General features: G+C 43.5%; 1 protein-coding gene across 1 annotated transcript in view; it reads right to left on the bottom strand.

Moving 5' to 3' along the window:
* Positions 1 to 26,052, bottom strand: part of WWTR1 (WW domain containing transcription regulator 1) — a 132,133-nt gene extending 106,081 nt beyond the window's left edge. The window contains exons 1-2 of the mRNA XM_082654954.1: positions 25,797 to 26,052; positions 24,958 to 25,391 (exon numbers count right to left, since the gene is read on the bottom strand). Of these exons, the coding sequence (XP_082511080.1) occupies positions 24,958 to 25,388 (431 nt within the window). The 5' untranslated portion in view covers positions 25,389 to 25,391; positions 25,797 to 26,052. The remainder of the gene's footprint in view (positions 1 to 24,957; positions 25,392 to 25,796) is intronic.
* Positions 26,053 to 26,109: the final 57 nt, after the last annotated feature.

Here is a 26,109-nt window from a genome sequence, read left to right as displayed (position 1 = left end):
CCAGAAACAAATACTCTTTTGTCGAGATCGCCCACACAAAATCTGGTCATCCTCTCAGTCTGGACATGTTGGCCTGTTCACAGTTGCTGTGCACAGTTCAGACTAGTGCGAAGGATGCCAGGCAAGACCTGTCTGCACTCACCTGAGGCCAGAATAGAAGAGGGGAGGGAAGATTCATGTAGCCCCACCAAGTTTACAGGGGCAGAAACTAAGTTTGGACAAGGACAGTGGCTTACTTTCCATTCTCTCAAAAGATCTGCTACTGTAAGAGTTGTATGTTTCCAAAACCTATTTACTTTAAACAATAAAAAAGGCTTTTATTTTGGGTGTGGAGGCAGGCTTTGCCTAAAATCCAAAATTGTAGGGTTCCTTGATTCTTAATAACGATACTCGCCAAATCAGTGATATTGCTATGATCGCACCCTCCAAGTAAAGTTGGAGTGAATTAACATTTCATCTCTCTTTCACCTATTTACCAAAAAAGGCATTTCAGTCTTCATGTACAGACTCCAACTATAAGAGCCAATAGATGTTGAATAACCGTAAAAAAGCTCAGGGTATCAGCTACACTCCGAGACTAAAGCTTACAAAGGAAACACTCCATCTTCCCTGTCCTTTTCCACAGAGTGAAATTCACTCCCTCTGTATCTTTTTATCAAAGACAGAAAAAAGGCCTTACCCCCTATAGTCATTCTTCTCAAATGGCCTGATGAAGTAGTACCAGATCACAGATCTAGACCCAAGACCAAGCAACACCATTAACACATGCAAGAGGAGACATTTAATTGTCCCAATAAGACTAAGCAGGTCCACCTTGGCGACCGCAACTGGGGTGATGGTCCTGGGCTCCAGGCTTTGAGTCACTGCGCCTTACTAAAATTGACAACGTTAAGCACCTATTTTTTTACAACCTTCATTTTTATTTATTTACGTATTTATTTTTACAGCCATAATGAGGTCTCTCTGTGCTGAGTTGCCCCAGGCTCCACACACTTTCTAGCATGACCCTGACTGTACAGAAGCAAGCAGGGGTAGTTTCCATTTTACAGAAGAGGAAACTAGGGCTTGCTGAAGTTGTGCAAGCTCATTAAATGGCAGAGCTGTGATTCAAACCAGAATGTCTGACTCCAGAGCTCACGAGTACTCCCTACAACTACTGCCCGCTGCTGATGACCACGTATCCAACCCCCGGGCACCTCCACTGCACAAACACTGAGTCCTACTCTATTAAAGCAGCAGAGGGAAACTACTTTTGGCAACTGCAGAAACCACAAGAGGAAAGGCCATTTTCCCCTCAAAAATAAGTAGAACTAGCCAAAAGGTGGAAACAACCCAAACGCCCATTGACAGATGGATGGATAAACAGAATGTGGTAAATCTATACAATAGATTATTATTCAGCCATAAAGAATGAAGTCCCAATACATGCTACAATATGGAGGAACCTTGAAAACACTAAGCCAAGTGAAAGAAACCAGTCCCAAAAGAGCATATAATATATGATTCCACTTACATGAAATGTCCAGAAGAGGAAAACCTATAGAGACATAAAGTAGCTTAAGGCTGGGGGGATGAGGTTATGGCGAGGGGAGGACGATAGCTAATAGCTACCTAGATAGCAAGGGATTCTCTCTGTAATGATGAAATTGTTCTATTATTGATTGTGGCGATGGTTGCACGTATCTGTGAATATGCTAAAAACCACTGAATTGTACACTTTAAAGGGGTGAAATGTACGGCATAGAAATTATATCTCAATAACGCTGTTTAAGAAATTAAGTGACGTCCGTTAAGCAAACTCCAAGAGACCTCGGCTATCTCATTCAAGTTCGTTTTTAAAGGTGAGGAACCGGGCTTCCCTGGTGGCACAGTGGATGAGAGTCCGCCTGCCGATGCAGGGGACACGGGTTCATGCCCCGGTCCGGGAAGATCCCACATGCCGCGGAGCGGCTGGGCCCGTGAGCCATGGCCGCTGAGCCTGCGCGTCCGGAGCCCGTGCTCCACAGTGGGAGAGGCCACAGCAGTGAGAGGCCTGCGTACCGCAAAAAAAAAAAAAAAGGTGAGGAACCCTAGCAACGAGCCCAGTATGAGAGTCTAAATGAGTGTCCCAGTGTGCTCTGTCTGCCGGTCCCACTACTCAGTGTCCCTGGGCACTCGGCTCAGTGCCAGGCCATGGAGAATGGGAGACCCTCACCACTGCCCCTAAAGAGCTTAAATGTAGTTGGGTTTTTTCAGGCCTGAAACAACAAATCCATTCAACAGTCTGTAGCACTGGATCAAGATGAGGGGAAGACCATAGGAGCTGAGGAGATGGACAGGAGGTGAGGCCTGAGACGGGCTTTCCGAGAGGAATGAACTGGATGAAGGCCCAGAGAAGACAGGGGAGGGCAGTCCTGGGAAGGGAGACAGACGCTGCGGAGTAAGTACTCCATTTGCACCATGTCTTTCAGATGAGGTTTAAACAACAGTATAGTCCTGGGACTTCCCTGGCGTTCCAGGGTGAAGACTCCCCGCTCCCAATGCAGGGGGTGCGGGTTCGATCCCTAGTTGGGGAACTAAGATCCCTCAAGCCACAAGGCGCGGTGGAAAAAAAGAAAATTATAGTCCCATTACTAGGAGAATGGGTAAACAGGCGAGAGTTCAGCCCCGACAGGACAAGATGCCAGGGAGAGTTCTGAGCGGGAAAGGACAAGGTAAGAGCTGTCTCTACAGAAGTCTTGTCTGTCTGCCGCGTGCAAGGGACCGAGGTCGGAGGCCAAGGGGTTACAATCTACAAGTGAAGTATCAAGTACTAGTGTAGGGGCAACAGGAATGGAGAGAAAGGAAGGAAGAGAGATCACAGAGGAGAAAAACAACAAAATCCAACCATATGAAGACCTGTGGGAGGGAACAGAGGGACAACCAGGGCACTGACTCTGGGCCCAGACTGCCTGGGTTTAAATCCTTACCAGCTGTGTGACATTGGTCAAGTTACTTAAATGCTCTGCGCCTCAGTTTCCTGAGTAAAGTGAGGATAAAAATTGTGCTTCTGTCTGTCAAACAGTTGTTGAGAGAACTAAATACAGACAGTGCTTAAAACAATGCCTGGCACTGAGTAAGTGCTCTGTACCGTTTGTTCAATAAATACATGTAAATGAGTATTCAGATCTCCATGACCTCACTTTCTGAAGACAGCAGCGGCAACAAGGAAAAGCCTCATTATCTCCCATCAAGCTTCCTTTTTCACTCTCTTTTCCCCATTCATTCACCCCTAGGTGCTAAGTTCTAGGAAGAATAAAACATGCTCCCTGCCCTTGAGGGTGGGCCTTCTGGGAAAAAGTGAACAGAAAAAAAAGAGCGATAACTATTCTCCACCAGGATCCAGGCACCATAAATGGTTGAACCACAGGCTTGGTGAGCAGCCCAAAGCAGCAAATGAAAGAGCCTGGACCAGGCGGGCCTTTGGGGCTCCTGTTTAAACAGCCCTGAGGGACTGCTCACCTGCTCGCCCGGGGCTGCCCTTTCCAGGCACCGTCTTCCAGCCAGAACAACTGAGACTCTTCCCTGCCCTGCTTCCTAGTAGCTCATCTTCCCGGCCTGGCCACACTACCTCGCCACCATGCCTGTCCCCTCACAGCTTAAATCAAAGACTCTGAGGCCAAACCTTGAACCGACGATGCTGGCCAGCGAGCTCTGGGCAGAGCTTGTAGACCACAGAGGAGAGATGGGATCCTTGCCTCTTGACCAAAGAGCCCGGGAAGGACAGACATCTGACCTATCCTCACCTTCACATGGTTGTGATCATGCGTTGCTGTCTCCCCACACCCGCACCCAGCCCACCCCCCTCATGCAGACTCACAAGACTGCTGGGGTATCATGCCCCTACTGAAAAGAAGGTTAAACTACCATACAAACACGGTGTATTTTTAGTAATTGGACTTGAGTCTTCTATCTTTGGATAATTACTAAAAAAATCTCCCTTCAAAATGATAAAAAAAAAAAAACGAGGAACAAACAAAAACCCAAAAAACTCAAAAGAAGTAAGAATTTAATTTATACCAGGTCTTTCAGATGAGATTTAAATAAGATTACAGTCCCATTATTAGGAGAATGGGTAAATACACTGTAGTGGTTTATGATGATGGAATATTATGATGGGATCATATATTTAGGTAGATCTCTAGCTACTGTCGTGGAAAAGCATACTTTTAAGTGAAAAGAAAAATGGGACATTAAGGTACAACACGTAAAAACAAAATCTGAATCACAGCTTTGCACGTGCACTTGGACAGACTGTGAACTGCGAAGGTGGCTCACCCTCCGCAGAGACGATACTGGGAGCAAAGGAGTCAAGAGAGACTGTCTCTGGCTGGATTTCTTAAAACAAAATGCATTCACATATAACTTGGGTAATTTTTTTAAATAAAAAATAAATAGATACTGTTGCATTTAAATACACGACCATCTATGGGTAAAGTAAACCTAATTTATAACTTTAAATTCTTCTTCCCTTTATTCTGATCAGAAGAGGGTTCAATTCCTGCTCTTCGGAGATCTGAAAAGATGATAAAATTAAATCCTGGTTGTGTGTGACTTTAAGGGACTTGTAAGGAATAAAAGAGCCCAAGCCACAATTTAAAATAAAGATATTAATAATAGGTATATGATTTCGAAGGTGATGTTCCCAGAACATCCCATTTCTCCTGGGTTGATCTGGCTAAACTTCCTTTCAAGTTTGTTTGTGGAAGCTGATGATACCACTGAGGATGAACTTGAGGCTGTGTTTAAATACTTGCTACTCTAACTAGCTCCTCTGACATCTCTCTGTATTCACTATTGACACAGTTAATCTGCTTAATTACAGTTCTGTTGATATCTCAAATTCCCCTTATTTACTTTGCATCCTGAAAAGTCCTTTGAAATCTAAACAGTCTACTACCTCTCCAGCTCTGTTTGGAAAGATTACAATCTTAGGATCCTTTGAAAGGGGGTTGGGAGTGGGGGCTGTATTTCCAGCATGGAGTGGAATGTGGAAATAATCTGGGAACAGATGAATATACTGGATTTATTGCCAGCAATTTTGCCTCTCCTAATTCATTATTGTTCTGCTTGAGGAAGTGATTTCTTGGAATTTATAGTCAGACTAATAATTAAATACAAAGAATAAAATATATTCCAAAGTGTAGTACACTTCATGTGGGCCCATTATGCTAATAAGCACAGTACCCGTATCTGCACACAGTATGTGCTCAATAAATATCTATTGGCTTACTGCATAAGGAAGAAGCATCAGATGATCTAAATAATGGAGAAATTTTTAATTATTTATATTTCTTTCAGCAAATATTAATTGAATTCCTATCATGCATGCCAGGCATTGGGCTGGGCACTGGAGAGATACAAATGGGATAAAATTCGGTTCTTTGTCCTTAATATAAAGAATGAAAATAAAGCATAAGCACTCACCCTTGGTGCAAAAAAATCAAGTTTGCCTATAACTTCTAACACTCAAATTCAAATCCAACTCGTTGTACTGTTACATCTAATCTAAAAGCATCATTTTCTGGGACTTCCCTGGAGGTCCAGTGGTTCAGACTCCGCGTTCCCACCGCAAGGGGTGCAGGTCCAGGAACTAAAGTCCCGCATGCCGCATGGTGCAGCTGAATAAAAGAAAAGCATCCTTTTCTGCCTCTGACCACTCAGTAACATGTTGATCATTTCAAAACATGTTCAGCATTAGCCTTGATCTCAAAAAATATTCCTTCATATCAACAGGCACTAGGCATGAAGGACAACACAACACCAGGTCCATATCCCGAGAGTTGAAATGCTGGGTAAAGTGAAATAAATCCATTCATTTAACAAGCCTTACACAATATTTTAATGGACAGTAGGAAAGATCAATTGTCAAATTACCCATACAGATCAAATTCCTATGGGGTCTGGAGAAGGAGGAGGAGATCCTTCTAGCTGGTTGGTCCAATAAGGTGTCAGAGAGGAGATGGAGTTGGCTAGACCAAGCAGGAGATGGAGAACATTCTAGGCCAGTGAGAGAAATGATACATTACTCTTTTTGTGTGTGTGTGTGTGTGCGATACGCAGGCCTCTCACTGTCATGGCCTCTCCCGTTGCGGAGCACAGGCTCCAGACGCGCAGGCTCAGCGGCCATGGCTCAGGGGCCCAGCCGCTCCACGACATGTGGGATCTTCCCGGACCGGGGCACGAACCCGTGTCCCCTGCATCAGCAGGCGGACCTTTAACCACTGCGCCACCAGGGAAGCCCCAATACACTACTCTTAATCAGAAGTCCGAAGACGAGACACTCTGTATGAAATATACAGAGGCCATGAGCACAAAATGGAGAGAAAACTGGAGTGATAAGCACCCTCACAGTCATTATGGGCTGGCTACCCTCAGTCCTGTTTATTAACATATTCCCCCCAAAATCACTCCACTGTTAGATACACACATGCCTTGAATCGAAAGGGACGGACCAACTGCAAAAAGAGATACAAGTCCCCAAATAGAGTATAATTCCCTGCCATTTGTATTTTTAAAGAGTTCATATGAAGGGCAATGGCATTAGCATAAAACTGGCCCTGAACTTCGGAGTTTTAACCACGTGTTCAAAATGATTCGTTTTCTCTTGTCTCCCTCACTCTCTTGGCCTATTTCTCTCCTTTCTTCCTTTATTTTTCCCTCTCCACCCTTCTCGGTGTAAGTTAAAAAAAAAAAAAAATCAATGCCACAAGTCTGTATGTTTAAATTCAGCCCACATGACATTTCCTTCGAGTTTAATTGCTTCCATACAATTTATATCCGCTAGTCACGCTACACCCCAGAGTATTAAACATGCTCTTTTACAAAGAAGCTCTTGTCCTATAATAACCCCCATAATCAAAGTGCAGGAATTATGGGTAAGGCCCAGCCAGATGACGGGTGAAACAAACAGGTTTTTAAATTCACCCAAAGCAAGCTTCGGGCAGGAAGCAAATCAAAGCCGGCCACTCTACCATCGGGCTTGAGACCAGAAACACTGGCTTGAACAGAGATCTGGGCATCTTCGCACGTCCAGCCAGGAAGAAATGAAGTCAGATACTATTTTTTTTTTTTTTGAAGTCAGATACTTTATATTTGGGCTGCCTTGAAGGGCCACCTGGTTATATTTTCTCTGCTTTCAAGTCAGCCCATCCCAAAAAGTCCTAGTGATGGACTCCAAAGTCCACTGTTTAAATCATTCTTCTTTGTTATTCTGAGTAAACTAAAGTTAGCTTTTCCATCTTCCCATAAACAACTCAGGTAACATTTCTGGCCTTGTCCTATAGCAAAGGACATCTACAAACATCTCGAAGGTCTTTTATAAACCCTTATCTTTCTAAACACTTGTTACTCATCCGATTACCTTCCCCACCTCTCAACAAACCACCTCCCCAAAAGTTCACCTTTGCGATTTTATAACTGCACAAGACACTAACAGGACTCTGAATCTTTGGATCTCCCTTATTCAGCTAGCCCACTTGGCAAAAGAGTTGTGTCTACCCTTCTTAAAAGCCTTTTAAGCAACGTTTTTGGTCCTCCCCACTGAATTCAGATAAATGCTTGCTTCTCCACCAGGATAAGACATTTTTTAAAGAACAATTTTTAATTCCATGCAATCTCTCCTTGTGTTCAAAATCCACTCAGGGCAAGAGCCAATCAATCTTTACAATAAGGGTATAAAAGATCCCCACACTTGCTTTTTTTTTTTTTTAATAAATTTATTTATTTTATTTATTTATTTGTGGCTGTGTTGGGTCTTCATTTCTGCGTGTGGGTTTTCTCTAGTTGTGGCGAGCGGAGGCTACTCTTGGTTGCAGTGCGCGTGCTTCTCATTGCAGTGGCTTCTCTTGTTGCGGAGCACGAGCTCTAGGTGCGCACGCTTCAGTAGTTGTGGCTCACAGGCTCTAGAGCGCAGGCTCGGTAATTGTGGCACCCGGGCTTAGTTGCTCCCCGACATGTGGGATCTTCCCAGACCAGGGACAGAACCTGTGTCCCCTGCGTTGGCAGGCGGATTCTTTACCACTGCTTCACCAGGGAAGTACACCCCACCCTTGCTTCTTAAAAGACTTAGTAAAGGTTTCTATAGCTTACCCCTTTGCCTGTGTTCCCTCATTGATTTTCAGAGACCAGTGATGTTGTCTATGGACAAAGGTTAGAACCAGTAGAGTTTGGATCAGATATGTTATTCTAGTCTTAGAAACTGGTGGATGATAACATTTTGCTTATTGCCAATGAACCACTTTTGACCTATTCTAATAAAAAACAATTTCTACGCTATCACTAAAACACAATGTCATTGAAGGTTTATTTATCTTTTACATGCTATACGGATGTATTATTTACTGTAATAGTCTAGATCTGGACATATTCTGAGTCATAATCACTTTATGCATCAAGTCACTGGACAAATCAAAGTAAAATCAGATTTTTAAAACATTCATTTAGAAGCTCCTATTTACATTTTGGAAAGGAAACTTTATATTTTAATGGTATTAGATATTATTTATTATGCAGTGTTCTTTTATCTTATTCCACAATGCAACTTTTTTGTTCTACTCTTGGCAGACTCGACTGTCACTGTACAAAACAGACATTGTTCTAAAAACCCATTTGTAGTGTCAGTAAATATAATCTTTCACTTCAGCTGAAGCAACTCCACAGCATCAGTTTACACCTCCGTGATCACTTGCAAGTTTATAATACTCTTTTTCAGCAGCTCTCAAAACTAGACTCCGAAGGGATATGTACCAGTCACCAAGGTGTTTACCAGGCCTCAGAAGGACCTTCCGAGAACGCTTGAAACTTAACGTGCTACCGATACTCAGCTTTAAGGCGAGTATGGACAATGCACTTAGATCGTGGGATTTTTTATTCACACACATAAGGTAAGCTGGACATTGCAGTGCATGAGCAAGTGGAAAATCGAAGTCCTGTAATGGTTTTCAACCAATTAACTAGGGCTGGCCAATTATTAGGTTAAATGAAAAGCACTGTGGCAAAACCTGACTCATTTCACTATGGCTAATAATTAAAAAAGGCTGTGTTGGTCTAGCCACCTGCCAAAGTTTCAGGCAAAAGTTTCAACAATTCTGAGTCTAACCTTTAAAATCATTTCTTTAATGTTGACACTCCAAATTGTTCATAATGACTCTACACTCTCCTCTGCTCCTACTGTTAAATATCTGTTAATAATCACCGACTACTCAATAGTTATTAAAATGTAAGCAACGGACAAACAGAAAGAACAATGTCTCCACTGTGTTCCGTATGGGTTACGGCCCTTGGACCTTTGCTTGAGAACTTTCCGAAGCCCCAAACACAGCCCTTGCCATCTTCATGCTTACAGAAACGCCAGATCAATAAATGCAAGTTTAACTTTTTTCAGCCCATAGATAAGATAACTAAACTTTTTTAAAAGCGTATGGAAAAAACGGACCATAATTTATAAACACATCTGGGGGGCTTCCCTGGTGGCGCAGTGGTTGAGAATCTGCCTGCTAATGCTAGGGGACACGGGTTCAAGCCCTGGTCTGGGGAGATCCCACATGCCGCGGAGCAACTAGGCCCGTGAGCCCCAACTACTGAGCCTGCGCGTCTGGAGCCTGTGCTCGGTAACAAGAGAGGCTGCGATAGTGAGAGGCCCGCGCACCGTTATGAAGAGTGGCCCCCGCTTGCCACAACTAGAGAAAGCCCTCGCACAGAAACGAAGACCCAACACAGCCCTAAATAAATAAATAAATTTTTTAAAAAAAGAGTAAATCCTATAAAAAAATAAAATAAAAACACATCTGGGTACAGCTTGACCTTTAAGTAGGTGTTCTTTCCCCATTCCTGTCTTTCCTTCCTACAAGTTTTTACTACAGTACATATTTATGGTTGGATTTTATGCTAAAACGCACAAATAGCCAAACATATTCTGGATGATATAGTTATGTAACAAGAATTCATATTTGCCAAAAGTCCTATATGCAAAGGTTTATATTTCACATAGTACCTAAAACTAAGACCCATAAAAGTGGTGACAATTGCACTAGAGAGTGCGTCTACAGAAAACATAAGTCATTTTATAAGCAGCACTGAAGTTTACGGCTTCTTTTATGACTCTTAATCCCTCCTACTAAATTCACATGTTCACACAAGTCCCAAACCAGGAACAGGGCCACTAGATGCTCCCATATTAGCAAAATGCAGCAGAACAGGCTTTTAACCACAATCCCAGCTTTAACTATAAAATGTATTCAAACTCAAACCAGTTTGATAAAATCAAGCATGTTTCATTTACTTATACTGTGAGAGGATAAACTGACCCAGGGCATTTACCTGCATTCATTTCAGAATCCCCTTTGCCAGCTATCAAAATCAGTTCCGGCAAATGGAGAAACAAAGATGGAATGATAAACGTTTATCTGAAACTACAGTTACATAATATTCTGAACCATAAATTTTTTTTTCATAAATTTTTAACTGATACTCTCCAAACGTAATCTGCTATTTTTATGGCTGCAATTAAGTATGACGCGTCTCAGCAGTGACGGTCCTGTGAGCTACAAACTGTGACAAAAGTTTGACCACAGCGAGGACTGGAGATGGCAACTTTCCTCGTGGCAAGTGATCATCATATCAGTTAGAGTAATATTTTTACCCAAGTCTCATGACTTATCTCAGTTAGTTATAAAACACTGATTTCAGACCTCATTTTAACCAGATGTTTAAATAAGCAAATGTGTGGTCCTTCTAGACAGCCAGCGGATCTCTACAGGGAGAGCACCTCGCTCCTTAGCAGGACACCTCAGCCGAGGTGGGAATTTGTGGGACACGCCTTATCTAATTCATATGCTTATTTTCACCATTTTTCTCTCTTCAGAAGCTATCTTATCCGAATTAGTGCCCCAGGCCCTTGACCTGGCCCAACCCTGGAGAAAGAAAGTGGCCTCAGTGGAAAAATCATTCACTGGACATTTTTCAGTTCTCATCTTCCTCGACCTCTGAGAAACATGCCACGAAATTAACCCTTCCTCCTTCTTGAGCTTCCCTGGATTTGGGGCATTACTTTCTGGATTCCCTCCTATATATTTCTGGCTGTTTCTTCTCCATCTCATTTACCAAGTCTAGTGGCACTTCTCCTTTCTTCTCAATCTATATGTAACCTCTCTCTAAGGAATCTCATCCACACCTGGATTTGAATAATAATAATATATATATACGGTTATAGTTATATAGATAATATATGTAGATAATACAGTTATATAGATAATACCTGGAAAAAGAAAAAAAAATATATATATATATATATCTCCCTTGGAAATCTTAAAGTCACCTTACACTCAACATGCTAAAACACTTCTCAACCTCTTCTAAACCTTCCAGTACTGCTTGTTACAACTAGAAGCACCACCATTCAAGCCATTATATAGCCAGCAACCTGCAAATTTTCCATTTCACCTGTTTTCCTCACTGCCCTTATCTAATTCATCAGCAAACCCTTTCAAATTTACCTCTCTAGGGCTTCCCTGGTGGCGCAGTGGTTGAGAGTCCGCCTGCCAATGCAGGGGACACGGGTTCGTGCCCCGGTCTGGGAGGATCCCACATGCCACAGAGCGGCTGGGCCCGTGAGCCATGGCCGCTGGGCCTGCGCGTCCGGAGCCTGTGCTCCGCAACGGGAGAGGCCACAACAGTGAGAGGCCCGCGTAACGCAAAAAAAAAAAAAAAAAATTTACCTCTCTAATATCCCTGAAATGATTTCACTATCCCTCAAATGATTGATTTCACTTCTTCCCTTTTCCAGCACCACCAAAGCAACTTCCCTGTGATTAAATCACTCATATGCTCTATCTGCAGGGATGGCATATCACCAATGAAATAACACATTTGTTCCAAAAAAGATTGTGAAGGAGGCAATATAAAATATCTAGAATGGAGCCTAACTTAAAAGTCTTTAAATAAAAAAAAAAAGAGATAGTAAAAAAAAAAATCACTCATACGAGTACCTTCATTCCAGAGTGGCAGAATATTCAAGTCACGGCTTGTGAATCCTGAAACTGCAGTTACAGTGTCTATCCCCATTTCATCCCAGTACAGCCCACATCAGACAGCCCTGGAAACCCTGATCAGTTTTGGAGCACCAAGGGCAGCAATTTTCTGAACCACAAAGCCAAATCCCAGTCTCTGAACTATAGTTACCTCAACAAGGTTTCTCACCCTGAGACCTCCCCCTCAGGCATCACATGAATTTCTCCAGAATTTAACCCATGTCTATTCTCAGTCCTGAGGCTGTATGAGGGTCAACCAGAAACAAAGACCACCTAAGCTGTGATTCCCAAGATCCCAAAACATCCAACTGATGCAAGTATAAATGAGGTCATGTGTATACATAATAAATCCCTGAAAGATACACAAGCAATTGTGAACAGTGGTTCTATCTGAGTAAAACTAGAGGGTGGAGTACTTTTTTTACTTTATATCCTTCAGCTCTGCTTAAATTTTTTGATGCGAGTATGTTAAAAAGCAGTCTTTTTTTTTTCTTGGCCATGCGGCTTGCAGGATCCTAGTTCCCCAACCAGGGATCGAATCTGGGCCACCAGCAGTGGAAGCTCGGAGTACGAACCACTGGACTACCAGGGCATTCCCAAAAAGCAATCTTTAAGAAGAATTCCAAAAATAAAATCAAGTCAGTAAAAGTTATGTCTGGGAGCTTCCCTGTTGGCGCAGTGGTTGGGAGTCCGCCTGCCGATGCAGGGGACACAGGTTTGTGCCCCAGTCCGGGAAGATCCCACATGCCGTGGAGCGGCTGGGCCCGTGAGCCATGGCCACTAAGCCTGCGCGTCCGGAGCCTGTGCTCCACAGCGGGAGAGGCCACAGTGGGAGAGGCCTGCGTACCGCAAAAAAAAAAAAGTATGTCTGTTCATTTTGGTTATATTTATCATTTGCTTGTGTTTTCTACTTTTGATGGACTATCACAGTTGCTTCCTCAACCTGTGAACACCTAAGCCCAGAAAGGTTTTCCATGGGCAAACTGGGAGAAAGACAAATATTCATACCTCAGTATTTGCAGAAAAGCCATCACAAAGGAAAATTTAATAAACAATCCAGCATATGCATTTTTCCACAGTCACCATGTTTTGTTTGTTTTGTTTTGTTTTGGCACCCCAGGTAGGACACGAACCCACAATCCCTGGCTTAGGAGCCATGCTTTAATTACTGAGTCTTATAGCTAGCCATGTTTACAGGTAAATTAGTCACCAAAAAGAACAGAATTTGAATTTATCTTCAGTGTTCAGAATTGAAGTGTGTCAAAGCATATTTTTAAAACAAAGAGTTAGTGTAGGGGGCCACAAAGACATAAAATATATTATGTACTGAAAAATTCATCATATACAACCTTTGTGCCATAGAATTTGTTTCCATATTGAGACTCGTTATTCAACATCTTTGGTTGATTATTCTTAAGTTAATGAAAGGTGTGATTAATTGATTGATTAGTTGGTTGATATCTAAAAGATAGTTATAAGGGTGGATGGAAAAATAAAATGATAGGTAGGTAAATGGATGGATAGATAGATAGATAGATTGACAGATAGATAGAATTAAGGAGAGAGGAATAGATTAGTGTTTCTCAAACTATCTGTTGTAAAGCACTAGTGTTTTTTCTTTTCAATCCGCCAAGCCAAGTATGTGGTCCTATTGTAGATGGCTTGTGTGTAGCTCAGGCCACATGTGACTTACCACACAAGTTTGACGCACCCAAACTACCCTGTTCCACAAGGCAATCCCATTGATCATGTGCTTAGATGTCACAGCAATGTTATTTTGCTATAAACGTCTGTAAACACTCTCGACTTCTGTATCTAGCTCATCACAGGCCCGTAACATTAGCACACTGGTGTCAGTCTACGGACTACACTTTGAGTAGCACTGAGATACAGGCTCAGCTACTTCACACTGCTATGCCACTCATTCCGATTGGTTGGGCATCCATCTAACTGGCCAGTGCACTTGCCAGCCCATGTATCACCCTTGTATAAGAAGGGTAGGTATATTGGTTAATAGGTAGAACAGTAGATGATAGAGAAATTAGATAACAGATAAGCTAGATATCTAATAGATATCTAATAGATTTATTAGATATCTAATAAATTAGGTAGGAGCCAGAGAGTCTCTGCTCTTTATGCAAATAATTCTCTAGATAAAGCGTTAACAACGGTTGTCTCTAAATAGGGATCCAGGGAAAATCAGAAGAATCTATTTTCCACTTTCCTCCCTCCAGTGGTGGCTGAGCATATAATAACTTTATACTTAAAAATAAAATCAGAAACAATCTAAGTGTCCATCAATAGGGGATCCGTTTAAGAAATTCATTGTACATCCATACAATGGAATACTATGTAGTCCTTAAAGAAATAAAGCAGATATTTATGTACAGAAGAGGAATAAACACCAAGATATACTAAATGACAAAAGGAAGGTACAGAAGAGTGTGTACCATTTGTACTGTATTGAAAATAGTCTAGGTGGGAATACACATTTAATTTACATATACATATGCATACTTGTACTCACACAGAGTTTCTCTGGAAAGACAAAAGAAACTGGTATGCTGGGGAGGGTACCAGAGGACTAGAGGGAGGGTAAAAGAGACTTCTCACAGTACATGCTTTGGTACTATTGAAAATTTTGTCATTTCCATGTATTTATTACCTCTTTGAAAAATATTTTTTAATGTGAAGTCATCTGAAAACATCAACATGTGATTCAGCCTCATGAGTGAGTGTGAAAAGGCTCCCAGTGGGCTCCACTAAGAGTCTCGGAAAGATTCCCCTGAGAGGGAGGCCACGGGCTGCTCAGGGCCTAGGTGGGCTTCGTGGATTAACTGTGGTTGCAGAATCTCGATTTTGTCTGTGCCCAGGTGACCAGCCTCATCCAAAACTACAAGAGTATTCTGGGAACAACCAGACCTGCAAGCTATTCATTTACAAGTAGAGATGGCAGATTCAGTGGGGATGGGCCTGAGTCGAGGGTAGCCCCGTACCCCACTAACTTGGAGAGCAAAGACCACCCACTACGGTGGAACTGCACAGGCTAAATTAAATATAGGACCAACGAATGGATCTATGGATGGACAGAGGAATGGCTGCTTTGCTAGGAAAGCACTATCATTTCAGACCCATATGTTAGTATAAAGTGCTTAGTTCCCTAAAGAACTAGGAAGACCTCAACATAAGGGACAATGGTGGGGTCTTATGCTACATTCAGATAACTCTAGGATTGGTGGATCTCAATGAAGGGATGAGGAAGCTGCCACACGGACTAGTGAAAGGTCCGTGTACCCATCCTAGCTGAGGTTCTAAAGCCTCAATGGGATGCATGGTCATCTAACAACCAATACTTATCTTCAAGCTAAGTCAGGCCAGGTTCTTCTTGGCCTCAAAAATAGACCCTTAGCATTTCTGCTTCTGCACTTCTCTTCCTATCCCCTCTTTCCTGGAAGGCCCTTCTGCTCACCTGCCCACATTCTTCCCATTTTTCAAGACTCCATTTATGCCCAACCACCTTTACAGAGACTTCTTTGAACACCCACCCTTCATCTATCTTCCTCTCCACTGCATTCAGTACGTGGAGCTAGGATTCTAAACTTTCAATCCAGGATGCGCACAGACCTGATGGAACTACATTCCTGAACACGGCAGATTCCTATGAAGAATTCCAGGGTGCGAGCTTGCAAAGATTTAAAAGAAAATATTATGGGATTCTTTCTTTACCAAGCACCTACCTCTGTGCCAGGCCCTGTGCTCAGGTTATACAATGACAAGTAAGAAAAACATCATTCTTGCCCTCATGGAGGTTACAGTGTAGTAAGAAAGAGAAATAAATCAACAGTAATATGGGGCATTCCCTGGCAGTTCAGTGGTTAGTACTCTGGGCTTCCACTGCAGGGGGTGTGGGTTCGATCCCTGGTCGGGGAACCAAGATCCCACATGCCGAACGGTGTGGCCAAAAAAAGAAAAACAACCACACAACGATAGTATTATAGCAGCAGTGCTACGTCTGCAGAGCCACAGAGGGCTGTGGGAGAACCTGGCAGGAGCATCTAAGCCAGTGCGGGGGTTGTGAGTCAGGCGAAAACCCCTGCAGGGCTGGCATCTAAGGTGATGCCTAAAGGTAGTGTAGGCATTAACCGGGCAAAAAGCGGGGAAATAATATTCCAGGCACAGGTAGCAGCTTGTGCCAAGTTCCTGAGGCCAGAAGCACAGCCAATGGGAGAAACCAAAAGACGGTCAGCCCAGCTGCAAGTTTCAGACCTAATAACCGTAATAGAAATGACAGCCTTATCGTGACACACCTCAAAGTGCTTCCAACCCAGGAGGGCAGCTGCGCACAGGTCAGAAGGAGGCTATTTAGCCTGGTTTTGTCTGTATTCCCCATGTCTCTCCAGCTAGACTGTCAGCTGCCTGAGGTCCGAAAAGCTGCCACATTTCTCCCCACCCCCACCCCCGGGCACAGTGCACTGCGTTGGCACACAAGAAGAGTGCAATGATTTTTTGTTGTAAATGCTGAAATGGCTGAAGACCTTTAAGATGGCACAAAGGCAAGGCCCTGGGAGAGCACTGCCCCCACCACCATCTCAACCAGGAACAAGACAGGAGTAAGTAAACTTTCAGGGTTTCTCGCTGTGCCAGGCGCAGAGCAAAGCACTTCGCATATATTCCTGGTTTCGCTTCATCTAACAGCAAACATCGTTTATCCCTTTATCATCTGCTGGGTCTAGATGGAACATTCAATAAAATCTAGAAGTCCAGGAAGAAGTGTATGCAAATAAAGAATATGTTGAAGGAAATTCAGAAGATTTGCCATGAAGTCTACTTCTTATCTTGACTTTTCTGGAGAAGTTTTGGTTAAGATTTTAGCAATTACGGTGTTCACTTCTAAAGAAAATAACCCAAAACAGATGAGCAGATGCAAACTGCTGTCTATAGAATGGATAAACAACAAGGTCCTACTGTAGAGCACAGGGAACTATATTCAATATCCTGTGATAAACCATAATGGAAAAGAATATGAAAAAGAATACATGTATAAAGGAGTCACTTTGCTGTATGGCATTAATTAACACAACATTGTAATTCAACTATACGTCAATAAAATTTTTTTAAAAAAGAAAGAAAAAAAAAAGACCCCAAAACAAGAAAAACACAAGCAGTTCCCAAGGAGGATCTCCTTAGTAACATAAGCTCCAGGCTTCAGTTACTGAGCTAAGCCTACAAGATCCCTCCCATGTCCCACACACCTACCCGAATCTACCGCTCCATCTTCCCCTGCCTCTCTGCTTGCTTTCTGCTGTGGTTTTCCTAACTTCCCCCTTCCCCCAATTTAGAAAGAAATATGTTCATTAAGCGACATTTGCAACATACAGAAAGGCAAAAAGTAGACAAGAAAAATCTCCATAATCCCACAAATGACCATCGAACACAGTTTGGTACGTAACCCTCTATCAGACAGACACACACACACTTTTTAAAATAAAATCAGGATTATAACCCTTTCACAATGTACCATAATTATTGGGTTTTTATGTGTTATATCCCACTTGTCTGATATTTAGGGCCACTTCTTATCTCTAAGCATTGGTAACTAACTGTTAAATCAAGAAATATAAATGAAAACGTAATACATCTACTCAAAGCACACTGAAAAGAAAAACTGTAACTTGATTTAAACATGAAACTCTCAACTAGAGAAATAACAATGGAAGTCACAAAAACGCTTCCCAAAGTCCATAGGACATTCCTAGGTGGACAGTATGAGATAATAGTTGGAATAAAAATGCTCAAAAGTCAAATATGCTTGTGAAATAGTGGCTTAAAAATAAACTAGTTTTGTAACAAGTGACTCCAGAGTCTTGAACGTGTATTGTGAAATTCCAAGAGAGGGACAGAGCCTGCAACATACCCCAAATCTATTGGTCCAGGAACCTTTTGTTCACAAAGTATCTGAGTGGACTAGGGTTCTAAGGAATACACTTTGGAAAACATTGCTCTGCTGATATTTCAATGCACTAAAACATTCACAGTCCCCCACAGACCAGCAGCAGGGCCATCCCCTCAGAATTTCCCCTTCAATAAAAAGTTTATTACTTCAGTCCTCAGTCTTCCAAATCACCCTTTAAAAAAAAATTATCCCCTGGATTGGTGGATTCATTTACTTCCACCATCCTCTCCTGTGGTTAGATATTTCATTGAGGGAGGACGGGAAAGGCAGAGATGATAAGTAAGGGTGTAATTCCTACACGTCTTAATTTGTCAACAGACAAAAACTGACACTGAATCAACCCTTTAAGCGATGTATTTCTAATCAATCTCTGCAATTATAAAGACAATGAGAAGTAAATTTTTTTCCTGTAAGCTACTTTACTAACATCTAACTAACCCTCTCAACAAGTCCTCAGCAACATACCCAATCCTGACATACATTAGGTCATCCGCCCTCCATGTCACATCTGTGTGCCCTGTAAAATGATATGGATTTATTAATGGTGAAAATCTCAATGAGAAGAAAAATTAGTCATTGTAGGTATACTATCCATTTCTGGTTTGGTTCATCATTTTTCTCTCTCTCCAGCACTGAGAGCTCCAAATTTGATCACCCAGACTGAGTTTAGAAGCGAACTCTAATGCTCCATCCACCACTCCAAAGTTATCTGGTCACCAAGGATACCTAGTTACAGGGCCTAATTATGGGCATGTAACTGACATGAGGCAGTACAGTACAAGTGCAGAAGTACAGGTTTGAGAATCACATAATTCTAATCCCATCTCTGCCACTCGCCTGTTATGTGACCCTGGGCCATTTACTCAACCTTATTGTGCCTCAGTTTCCTCAACAGTAAAATGAGAAAATAACATGTACCTGTTCACAGGTCACTGTGAGAGTTAAAAGAACGTGTGAAAAGCACCTAGGGTTATGAATAAAGTTTCCTTACGCATGTGTCAGGAGTGTGTTCCATGGGTGATTCTGGCGCTGCTTGTCCGGGAAGTACTGACTCATAGCTCCCTGCCTCCTCTGGAATAGAGCAGGTAATCAACCAATGTCAATTCCCTCCCCTCTTCCTCTCACCCCACTTCTCAATCTCACTCCCCCTCCCACACACAAATGGGGCTCCACTAGTAGCTACAAGCCAGATTCCAAAAATCAGAAAGTAGATCCTCCTCAGAAGAGGTTAGACATCCTCTGCCCAAGATGCTGCAGCAAAAGGGAATCTGTGGTGGGCATTCCTACCTAGGTTTTTTAACAGGAAAATTGATTCTCAGTCTTTATTTACAATTTTAAAAACCAGCTTGCAATTCCAGATCCAGGCTTCATTCAGCACCAAACAATAACTGAGAGTCAAAATTAGTTTATCCTACTAGCAAGGTCTCTGCATCCAATTTTGGCCAGGTAGACAGCATATGCATGTGGGGAGGCAAGGGGAAGCAAGAACGAACTTGTACTGAAAGTCTACTATGTACCAGACACTTCAAATATGTTATCTAATCTTTAGAAATACCGTGAAATAGGACTTCCCTGGTGGCGCAGCAGTTAAGAATCCTCCTGCCAATGCAGGGGACACAGGTTCCGTCCCTGGTCTGGGAAGATCCCACATACCACGGAGCAACTAAGCCCGTGCGCCACAACTACTGAGCCTTTGCTCTAGAGCCCACGAGCCACAACTACTGAGCCCATGTGCCACAACTACTGAAGCCCGCGCACCTAGAGCCCATGCTCCACAATGAGAGAAGCCACCGCAATGAGAAGCCCGTGCACCGCAACCAAGGGTACACCCTGCTCACCGCAACTAGAGAAAGCCCACCTGCAGCAACAAAAGACCCAATGCAGCCAAAAATAAATAAACAAAATAAATAAATAAATAATAAAAGCAATCTCTCTTTAAAAAAAAAAAGAATCCGCCTGCCAATTCAGGGGACACGGGTTCGATCTCTGGTTGGGGAAGATCCCACATGCCTCAGAGCAACTAAGCCACAACTACTGAAGCCCGCGTGCCAAGAGCCTGTGCTCCGCAACAAGAGAAGCCACCGCAATGAGAAGCCCACATACCACAACCAAGAGTAGCCCCCGCTCGACGCAACTAGAGAAAGCCCATGTGCAGCAATGAAGACCCAAGGCAGCCAAAAATTAATTAATTTGATAAAAACAGTTTCTCAAGTATGTACTCCAGCAAAATGAGGGCATAAACCAAAAAAGAGGAAGACAAACAAACAGCACTCCTAGCCATGGAAAGAAGTAAAGAGAAGCCCTAAGGATGACAGCTCTGATGTAGAGCTAGAGAGCAACAAGAATGGAACAGAAAGATGAGGGAATCTGACATAAAAGCTTAAGGAAAGGAGACCTGACAGAACCCAGGGGATTGAGAGCCTGGAAAATTTTGAGATCATAATAAAGGCAAATAGTATATAAACATATAAAAAGACAATTAGAAATAATAGGAAAAAATGTTTAAGAAAGTCAAGATCCAAAGATGAAGAAACTAAAAGGTAACACAAATTTTAACAACTGATGAAGAGTGAAAAGAAAGAATCCCTATGACTTTGGGGCTGGATATATCCTCCTTTGAGTGTCCCAGGAGTCCTGACACCAGACACAATGTGCAAGTCTAAGATCCAATGTTAATACACAAGGCAATAAATTATATTAAATGTTGCCTCCAGTTTTTCAACTTCAAGAATAATTTATGAATAAAAAAGTCAATTTGGAGACAAAGCACAAAACTTTTATTGGTTATGGGTTCAGAGCTTTGGAATATTAAGGTGTCACTAACAAAAAGCAAATTGTGGAACTGATAGCCACCCAAACCTCCTTGACTTACAAAATGGGGAATCAGAAATACCGTAAAGGGGCTTCCCTGGTGGCTCAGTGGTTAAGAATCCACCTGTCAGTGCAGGGGACATGGGTTTGAGCCCTGGTCTGGGAAGATCCCAAACGCGGCAGAGCAACTAAGCCCGTGCGCCACAACTACTGAGCCTGCATGCCTAGAGCCCGTGCTCCGCAACGAGAGAAGCCACCGCAGTAAGAAGCCTGCACACTGCAACAAAGAGTAGCTCCCCACTCATGGCAACTAGAGAAAGCCCACAAGCAGTAACAAAGACCCAATGCAGGCAAAAATAAATAAATAAATAAATTTATTTTAAAAAATAAAATAAAAATTGAAAGGTTCCCTCTGTGAGCCTTGAGAAGGTGAAGGAAACCATTGTGTTTCAACAAAAGTCCTTTTATACTATTGGGTTTGGTACCACCTGCACAGATCACTTTGACAAAAATAATTTTCTACCACACATTTCAGAAAAGGCAAAACACTAAAATTATTACTAAAAATTGAGAGTGCCAGCAAATGTTATAGTTGGAATTATATTTAAGAGTGGGGATAATTTTTCTTACAGAATATGTTATTCAAATAAAAATTTTCTACAAGAATGGAAAGTTCTACTGAATCCAGATCACTTTCTTCTTTATAATTCTCTATTTTCTGGTCTATGTACACCAAACATGTATTCCATTTATAACCAGAAATTTTTTTTTAATTTTAATGTGATCAGTGTTCAAAGTCAGCGTGCCAGTTGCTAAGAGCCCAACACCTACACACCTCAGCCTGATTTATGAGCTGTAGAGAACAGCAGGAACAATGCAGTCGTCAGAGGCCATGCGTTTTAACATTCTATCCTCCCCATTGTTAAATGCTACCCTAACACCACAGGGAAGGTGTGAATGTTTAGAAAAGGTGCCCTGTAACAGGTACCAGAAAGTGATTACACCATATACCTAGGAACTATCTTGCCTGAGAAAATAACAAAAAGGTTTTTTAAAGCTTCTTAGATGTCCAGGCTTTGTATCCCATAAAGCTCATTGTTCAGCTGGGGAAGTGACATGAGGATAAAGGTGGGAGTGGGGAAAACGGAAAACTGCTCCCTAAGTAGATGACAACAGATTAGAGGGCCAGTCCAGGGTCCACCATTAAATAACCACAAATGGCATTCCCCAAGTCACGTGAATACCCTTCCCTGGCCTCAGTTTTCTAACCTTCCCCCCAAGAAAATGACCTTGTCAATTATAAAATACTTTGATTTCTGATTTATAAAGCCCTCAACTCCTGACAAAATCAAGACTAGGATTCTACTGCTAGCCCCATTTCACAGATGTTGGGGCAAAGTCATGGGTAGATTTTATGAAAATTAATTCAGGGTTAGTTGCCACCATTTTCCAAGCTTCTACTTAAATCCACCAAAATACATTGCTTTTTGAGGCTGTGGAACAAAGTGTGGCATATAACATTTATCTTATTCCAACTTTAAACAAAGCTCCAAAAGAAATTCAGAGAACTCCTGGCATATTGCTTATCTCAAAAAACAAAAGTCACAGTGACTTAATTTCTTAAATTCCCTTAGCTACTTGGCCAAAAAATTTCCAGGGATAGCATCAGATCAAGCCTACAGGCCTCCTGCTTACACGTTTCTCCAGTTGTTGTCTTTATTGACTATCCAAAGGGAAATGAAGATGCACCCAGCTTTGGACTGAGGAGTGACTGTTAGTTGGGGGGATGAGGCAAACGGAGCAGATCAACTCTCTCTAAACCCAAGGCCTACTTCCATTTTTAACCTAGTTTCACAAACATATTTTAGAGCTACTCCAATCATTCAAAGCCTGTATAAAAGGGAACTCTTTTGTTTGATTTCTGTTTAGGGATCTTTCCCCCTAGCTTTCCTCAGATATTAGGCAAGCCCAGCTCTTATTTCATGTTTTTAACAACCAGCTGTACCAATCATATACATATTTGTGTGTGTATATTTATAACCACAGTTCAGAAATCATTTGGGACCAAAAATAGCCTCCAAAATTATTAGAAATTATTGGGTCTTTTTCTACTTGTAGGTACTACTAAGTCCATTTCTATAAAAGTCACAGTAAGATATTCAAAACTGCATTTACCTAAGTAAAGCAATACAAGATGCTACTTTGGATCTTTATATAGTATACAAACTAATGCCATCCTTTGGAACAATATCATCACACTTAGAAAAAATGTCATGCTATTACATCACATACTTGACTTCCATCAACTATTTAGAAATTAAAGCACTGGACTTCCGCACTGGACTTCCCTGGTGGCGCAGTGGTTAAGAATCCTCCTGTCGATGCAGGGGACACAGGTTCCGTCCCTGGTCTGGGAAGATCCCACATGCCGCGGAGCAACTAAGCCCGTGAGCCACAACTACTGAGCCTATGTGCTACAACTACTGAAGCCCGCGCACCCAGAGCCCGTGCTCCCGCAACAAAGTCAAGCCACTGCAACGAGAAGCCCGCGCACCACAACGAAGCGTAGACCCATCTCGCTGCAACTAGAGAAAAGCCTGTGCGCAGCAACGAAGACCCAACGCAGCCAAAAATAAATAATTAAAAAAAAAAAAAAGAAATCAAAGCACTGAGTACGTGTCCACACTGTCACTCAAAACCCAGGAGAAGACCAGTTGTGGACTAAAATGACCATCAAGTCTGTTTTAGGACAAGGGCTTCTCAGCAATGCATCAACCCCAGCAAAAAAATAAAGCACTCCTCCTTGCACAAGACATCAACAGCTTTGGGATGGGAAAGGAATAATTGGCCACCAGTATGAGTCAAAGGGTTGGCTATTATAAGCCTCATCCAGCCTTGTGTATTTGTTATTAGGGTCCTCTCAGAGCAAAGTATCAAATATTAGTGCCAAAGAAAGGGTTGATTATCTTTTTAAAATAGCACATAAGATCTTAACGTCTAAACTAAAGCTACTCAATCAAAGAAATATGGGCTTTAACATAAATTCCAAGGCAAGTTCTTAGAGGAGGAGTTTCCCTCCATGGCAGTGAACAGCCCGCCAGGGCAGGCAATCCTGGACCAAGTGGTGCAGCTGGCACGACTTCAATCCAGGCCATTGATAGCCTGACCCCCCATGACTTCACTAATTACATGGCAAGTTCCAGCTTGGCTTCTCCTCCAGAATACAATTATTTTAGGGTACCACAATGGAAACAACCTTCTTTATGCCTATGAATATATTTTCCTATACAGTCTAATTCCACTCAAATGTAAACTTCATTACATCAAAAAGCTGGAACAAAGGGAAGGGAAGAATGACAAAGCAGGCTCCTGATTCGATGGTATTTTAGGTTACCAAGGGCGACATAATAAAACTCCGACCCAATTTCCACACAATTGATTTGTCCAGCCTACAACTACTTCACCAGGCAGTTACTAATTACATCACAGGTGCTGTGTGGTCATCACGTCACCAGTAAGGCCTACCAGGCAGTGTTCACTTTTCCAGACTGCTTTTCCCAAGAATGGAGAGACTGGAGACCACCTACACTACCAAGAGTCCCTCTCCTCCCCAAGCCTCAGATCTGCTCTAGCATTTATGTTGATGTCATATCTCAGTGGACCAGGCTCTGACTATCTGACTTAGAGTGGGCAGGGAAGGGAGTAAGAGTTTGGGTCCAGGAGTCTGTATCAGTACTCCAGCTGCAGGGCATAGTCACCTATGTGTCTCATTGAGAATTCTCCCCAAAGTTTTTTTTCTTGTACCTCTAAGAGTTTCCATGTCCCGAATCTCTTGTGACTTCCGGAACCCTGGAAGCACTTCACCAGACTCAGTTTCTGATCCCTTACAATTCCAACACACAGAGACTCACTCCCTACTTCCAGCCTCCCAGATCTCTGGGAAACAGCCGTGGAAGGTGACACATCACCTCTCCCTCTCTCTCTCTCTCTCTCTCTCTCTCTCTCTCTCTCTCTCTCTCTCTCTCTCTCTCTCTCACACACACACACACACACACACACACACACACACACACACACTCAAGAACAAGCGTGCACACACCCTGGGTATCATGACTCTGTGTCCCCCCTAGCTCCAGGCTGACTTACTTGAGGAAGTACCTCTGGCCAGTGGCCGTGAAGGTCATCTCCCAGCCTGGGGGCAGAGGCAGCTCGTCGGTCACGTCGTAGGACTGCTGTCGGAGGTGCGCGTGCTGCTGCGCCGGGCTGCCCGCAGCGCCCGCGCCGGTGCCCAGCTGCAGAGACGCGGGCGACGAGTGCGAGCGGACGTGCTGGGCGCCGCCGGCCAGTCGGGGCCCAGGGTGACCACCGGACGAGTCGGTGCTCGACTGGCGCGAGTGCGAGCCGGAGTCAGGCTCCTTGAAGAACGACTCGGGCAGGATCTTCTTCCGCCACGAGCTGGGCTTGGGGTTCATCACCGAGTTGAAGAGGGCTTCGAGGTCCGTGTCTAGGTCTTGAGTGACGTGAATCACTTGCTGCCCGGGTGGCGGGAGCGGAGGGGGCGCCGAGGCCGGATTCATCTTCTGCAAGGAGAAAGGAGGTCAGATGAGCCTTTTATTGAGGGTCGGAGAGGGTGATACGGGGGGGAGAATAGAGAGAAAAAGCAAAAGAGACAGATAGGTGTCAGCCTCGGGATCCCAGACACCCAGCAGTTAAGACCAGCCGGAGGGGGGAGGGGTCCCTCCTGGCCTCGAGAATTATGCAACTTTCTTGAAGCCAAGAAGTTACCAGGAAAGGGGGGATGGGGTGGCTGCTGGGAGTTAACTGCACTGGAGACGCTGCTGAACTGCTGGTGGCAAAGGACAGGTCGAAACTTTCCAGGGCAGTCAGCCCCCCAAAGTCTCCAAGACATCTCAACTCCGGAAGCCCGAGGAGCCGGGCGCCCTGGCGTGGTGCCGGGTGAGCGGGCGCGCGCCAGCGGGCACTACCTGGGCGCGCAGCGAAGCCGAGTCTGGGCGTGCGGCGGCCGCCGTCCCGCCCGAACTCGCTGTCGGGCCTGGGTCGCTAGGGTGCGTCCCGAGCTTGCAGGGCTGGAGCCGGGGCCCGGCTGGCAAATCCTGACCCGACTCGGTGCCTGGCAGCCGAGGGCCTTCTGCTCTCACATCCCCCGAACTGGCTTCAGGCGCTCGCGCTCCGCGAGGAGGCTGAGGAGAAGCAGACAGCGCGGCCGCCGCGGCTCCCGGACTGTCCCATAAACAAAGTTTGGAGCAAACTCCCACTCCCAGGAAAGAGGCGGGGCCG

This window comes from Grampus griseus (genome assembly GCF_964374135.1).
Source record: "Grampus griseus genome assembly, chromosome: 5".
Lineage (NCBI taxonomy): Eukaryota > Metazoa > Chordata > Mammalia > Artiodactyla > Delphinidae > Grampus > Grampus griseus.
The sequence above is the reverse complement of the archived record's forward strand: the minus strand, read 5'-3'. Positions and strand labels throughout refer to the sequence as shown.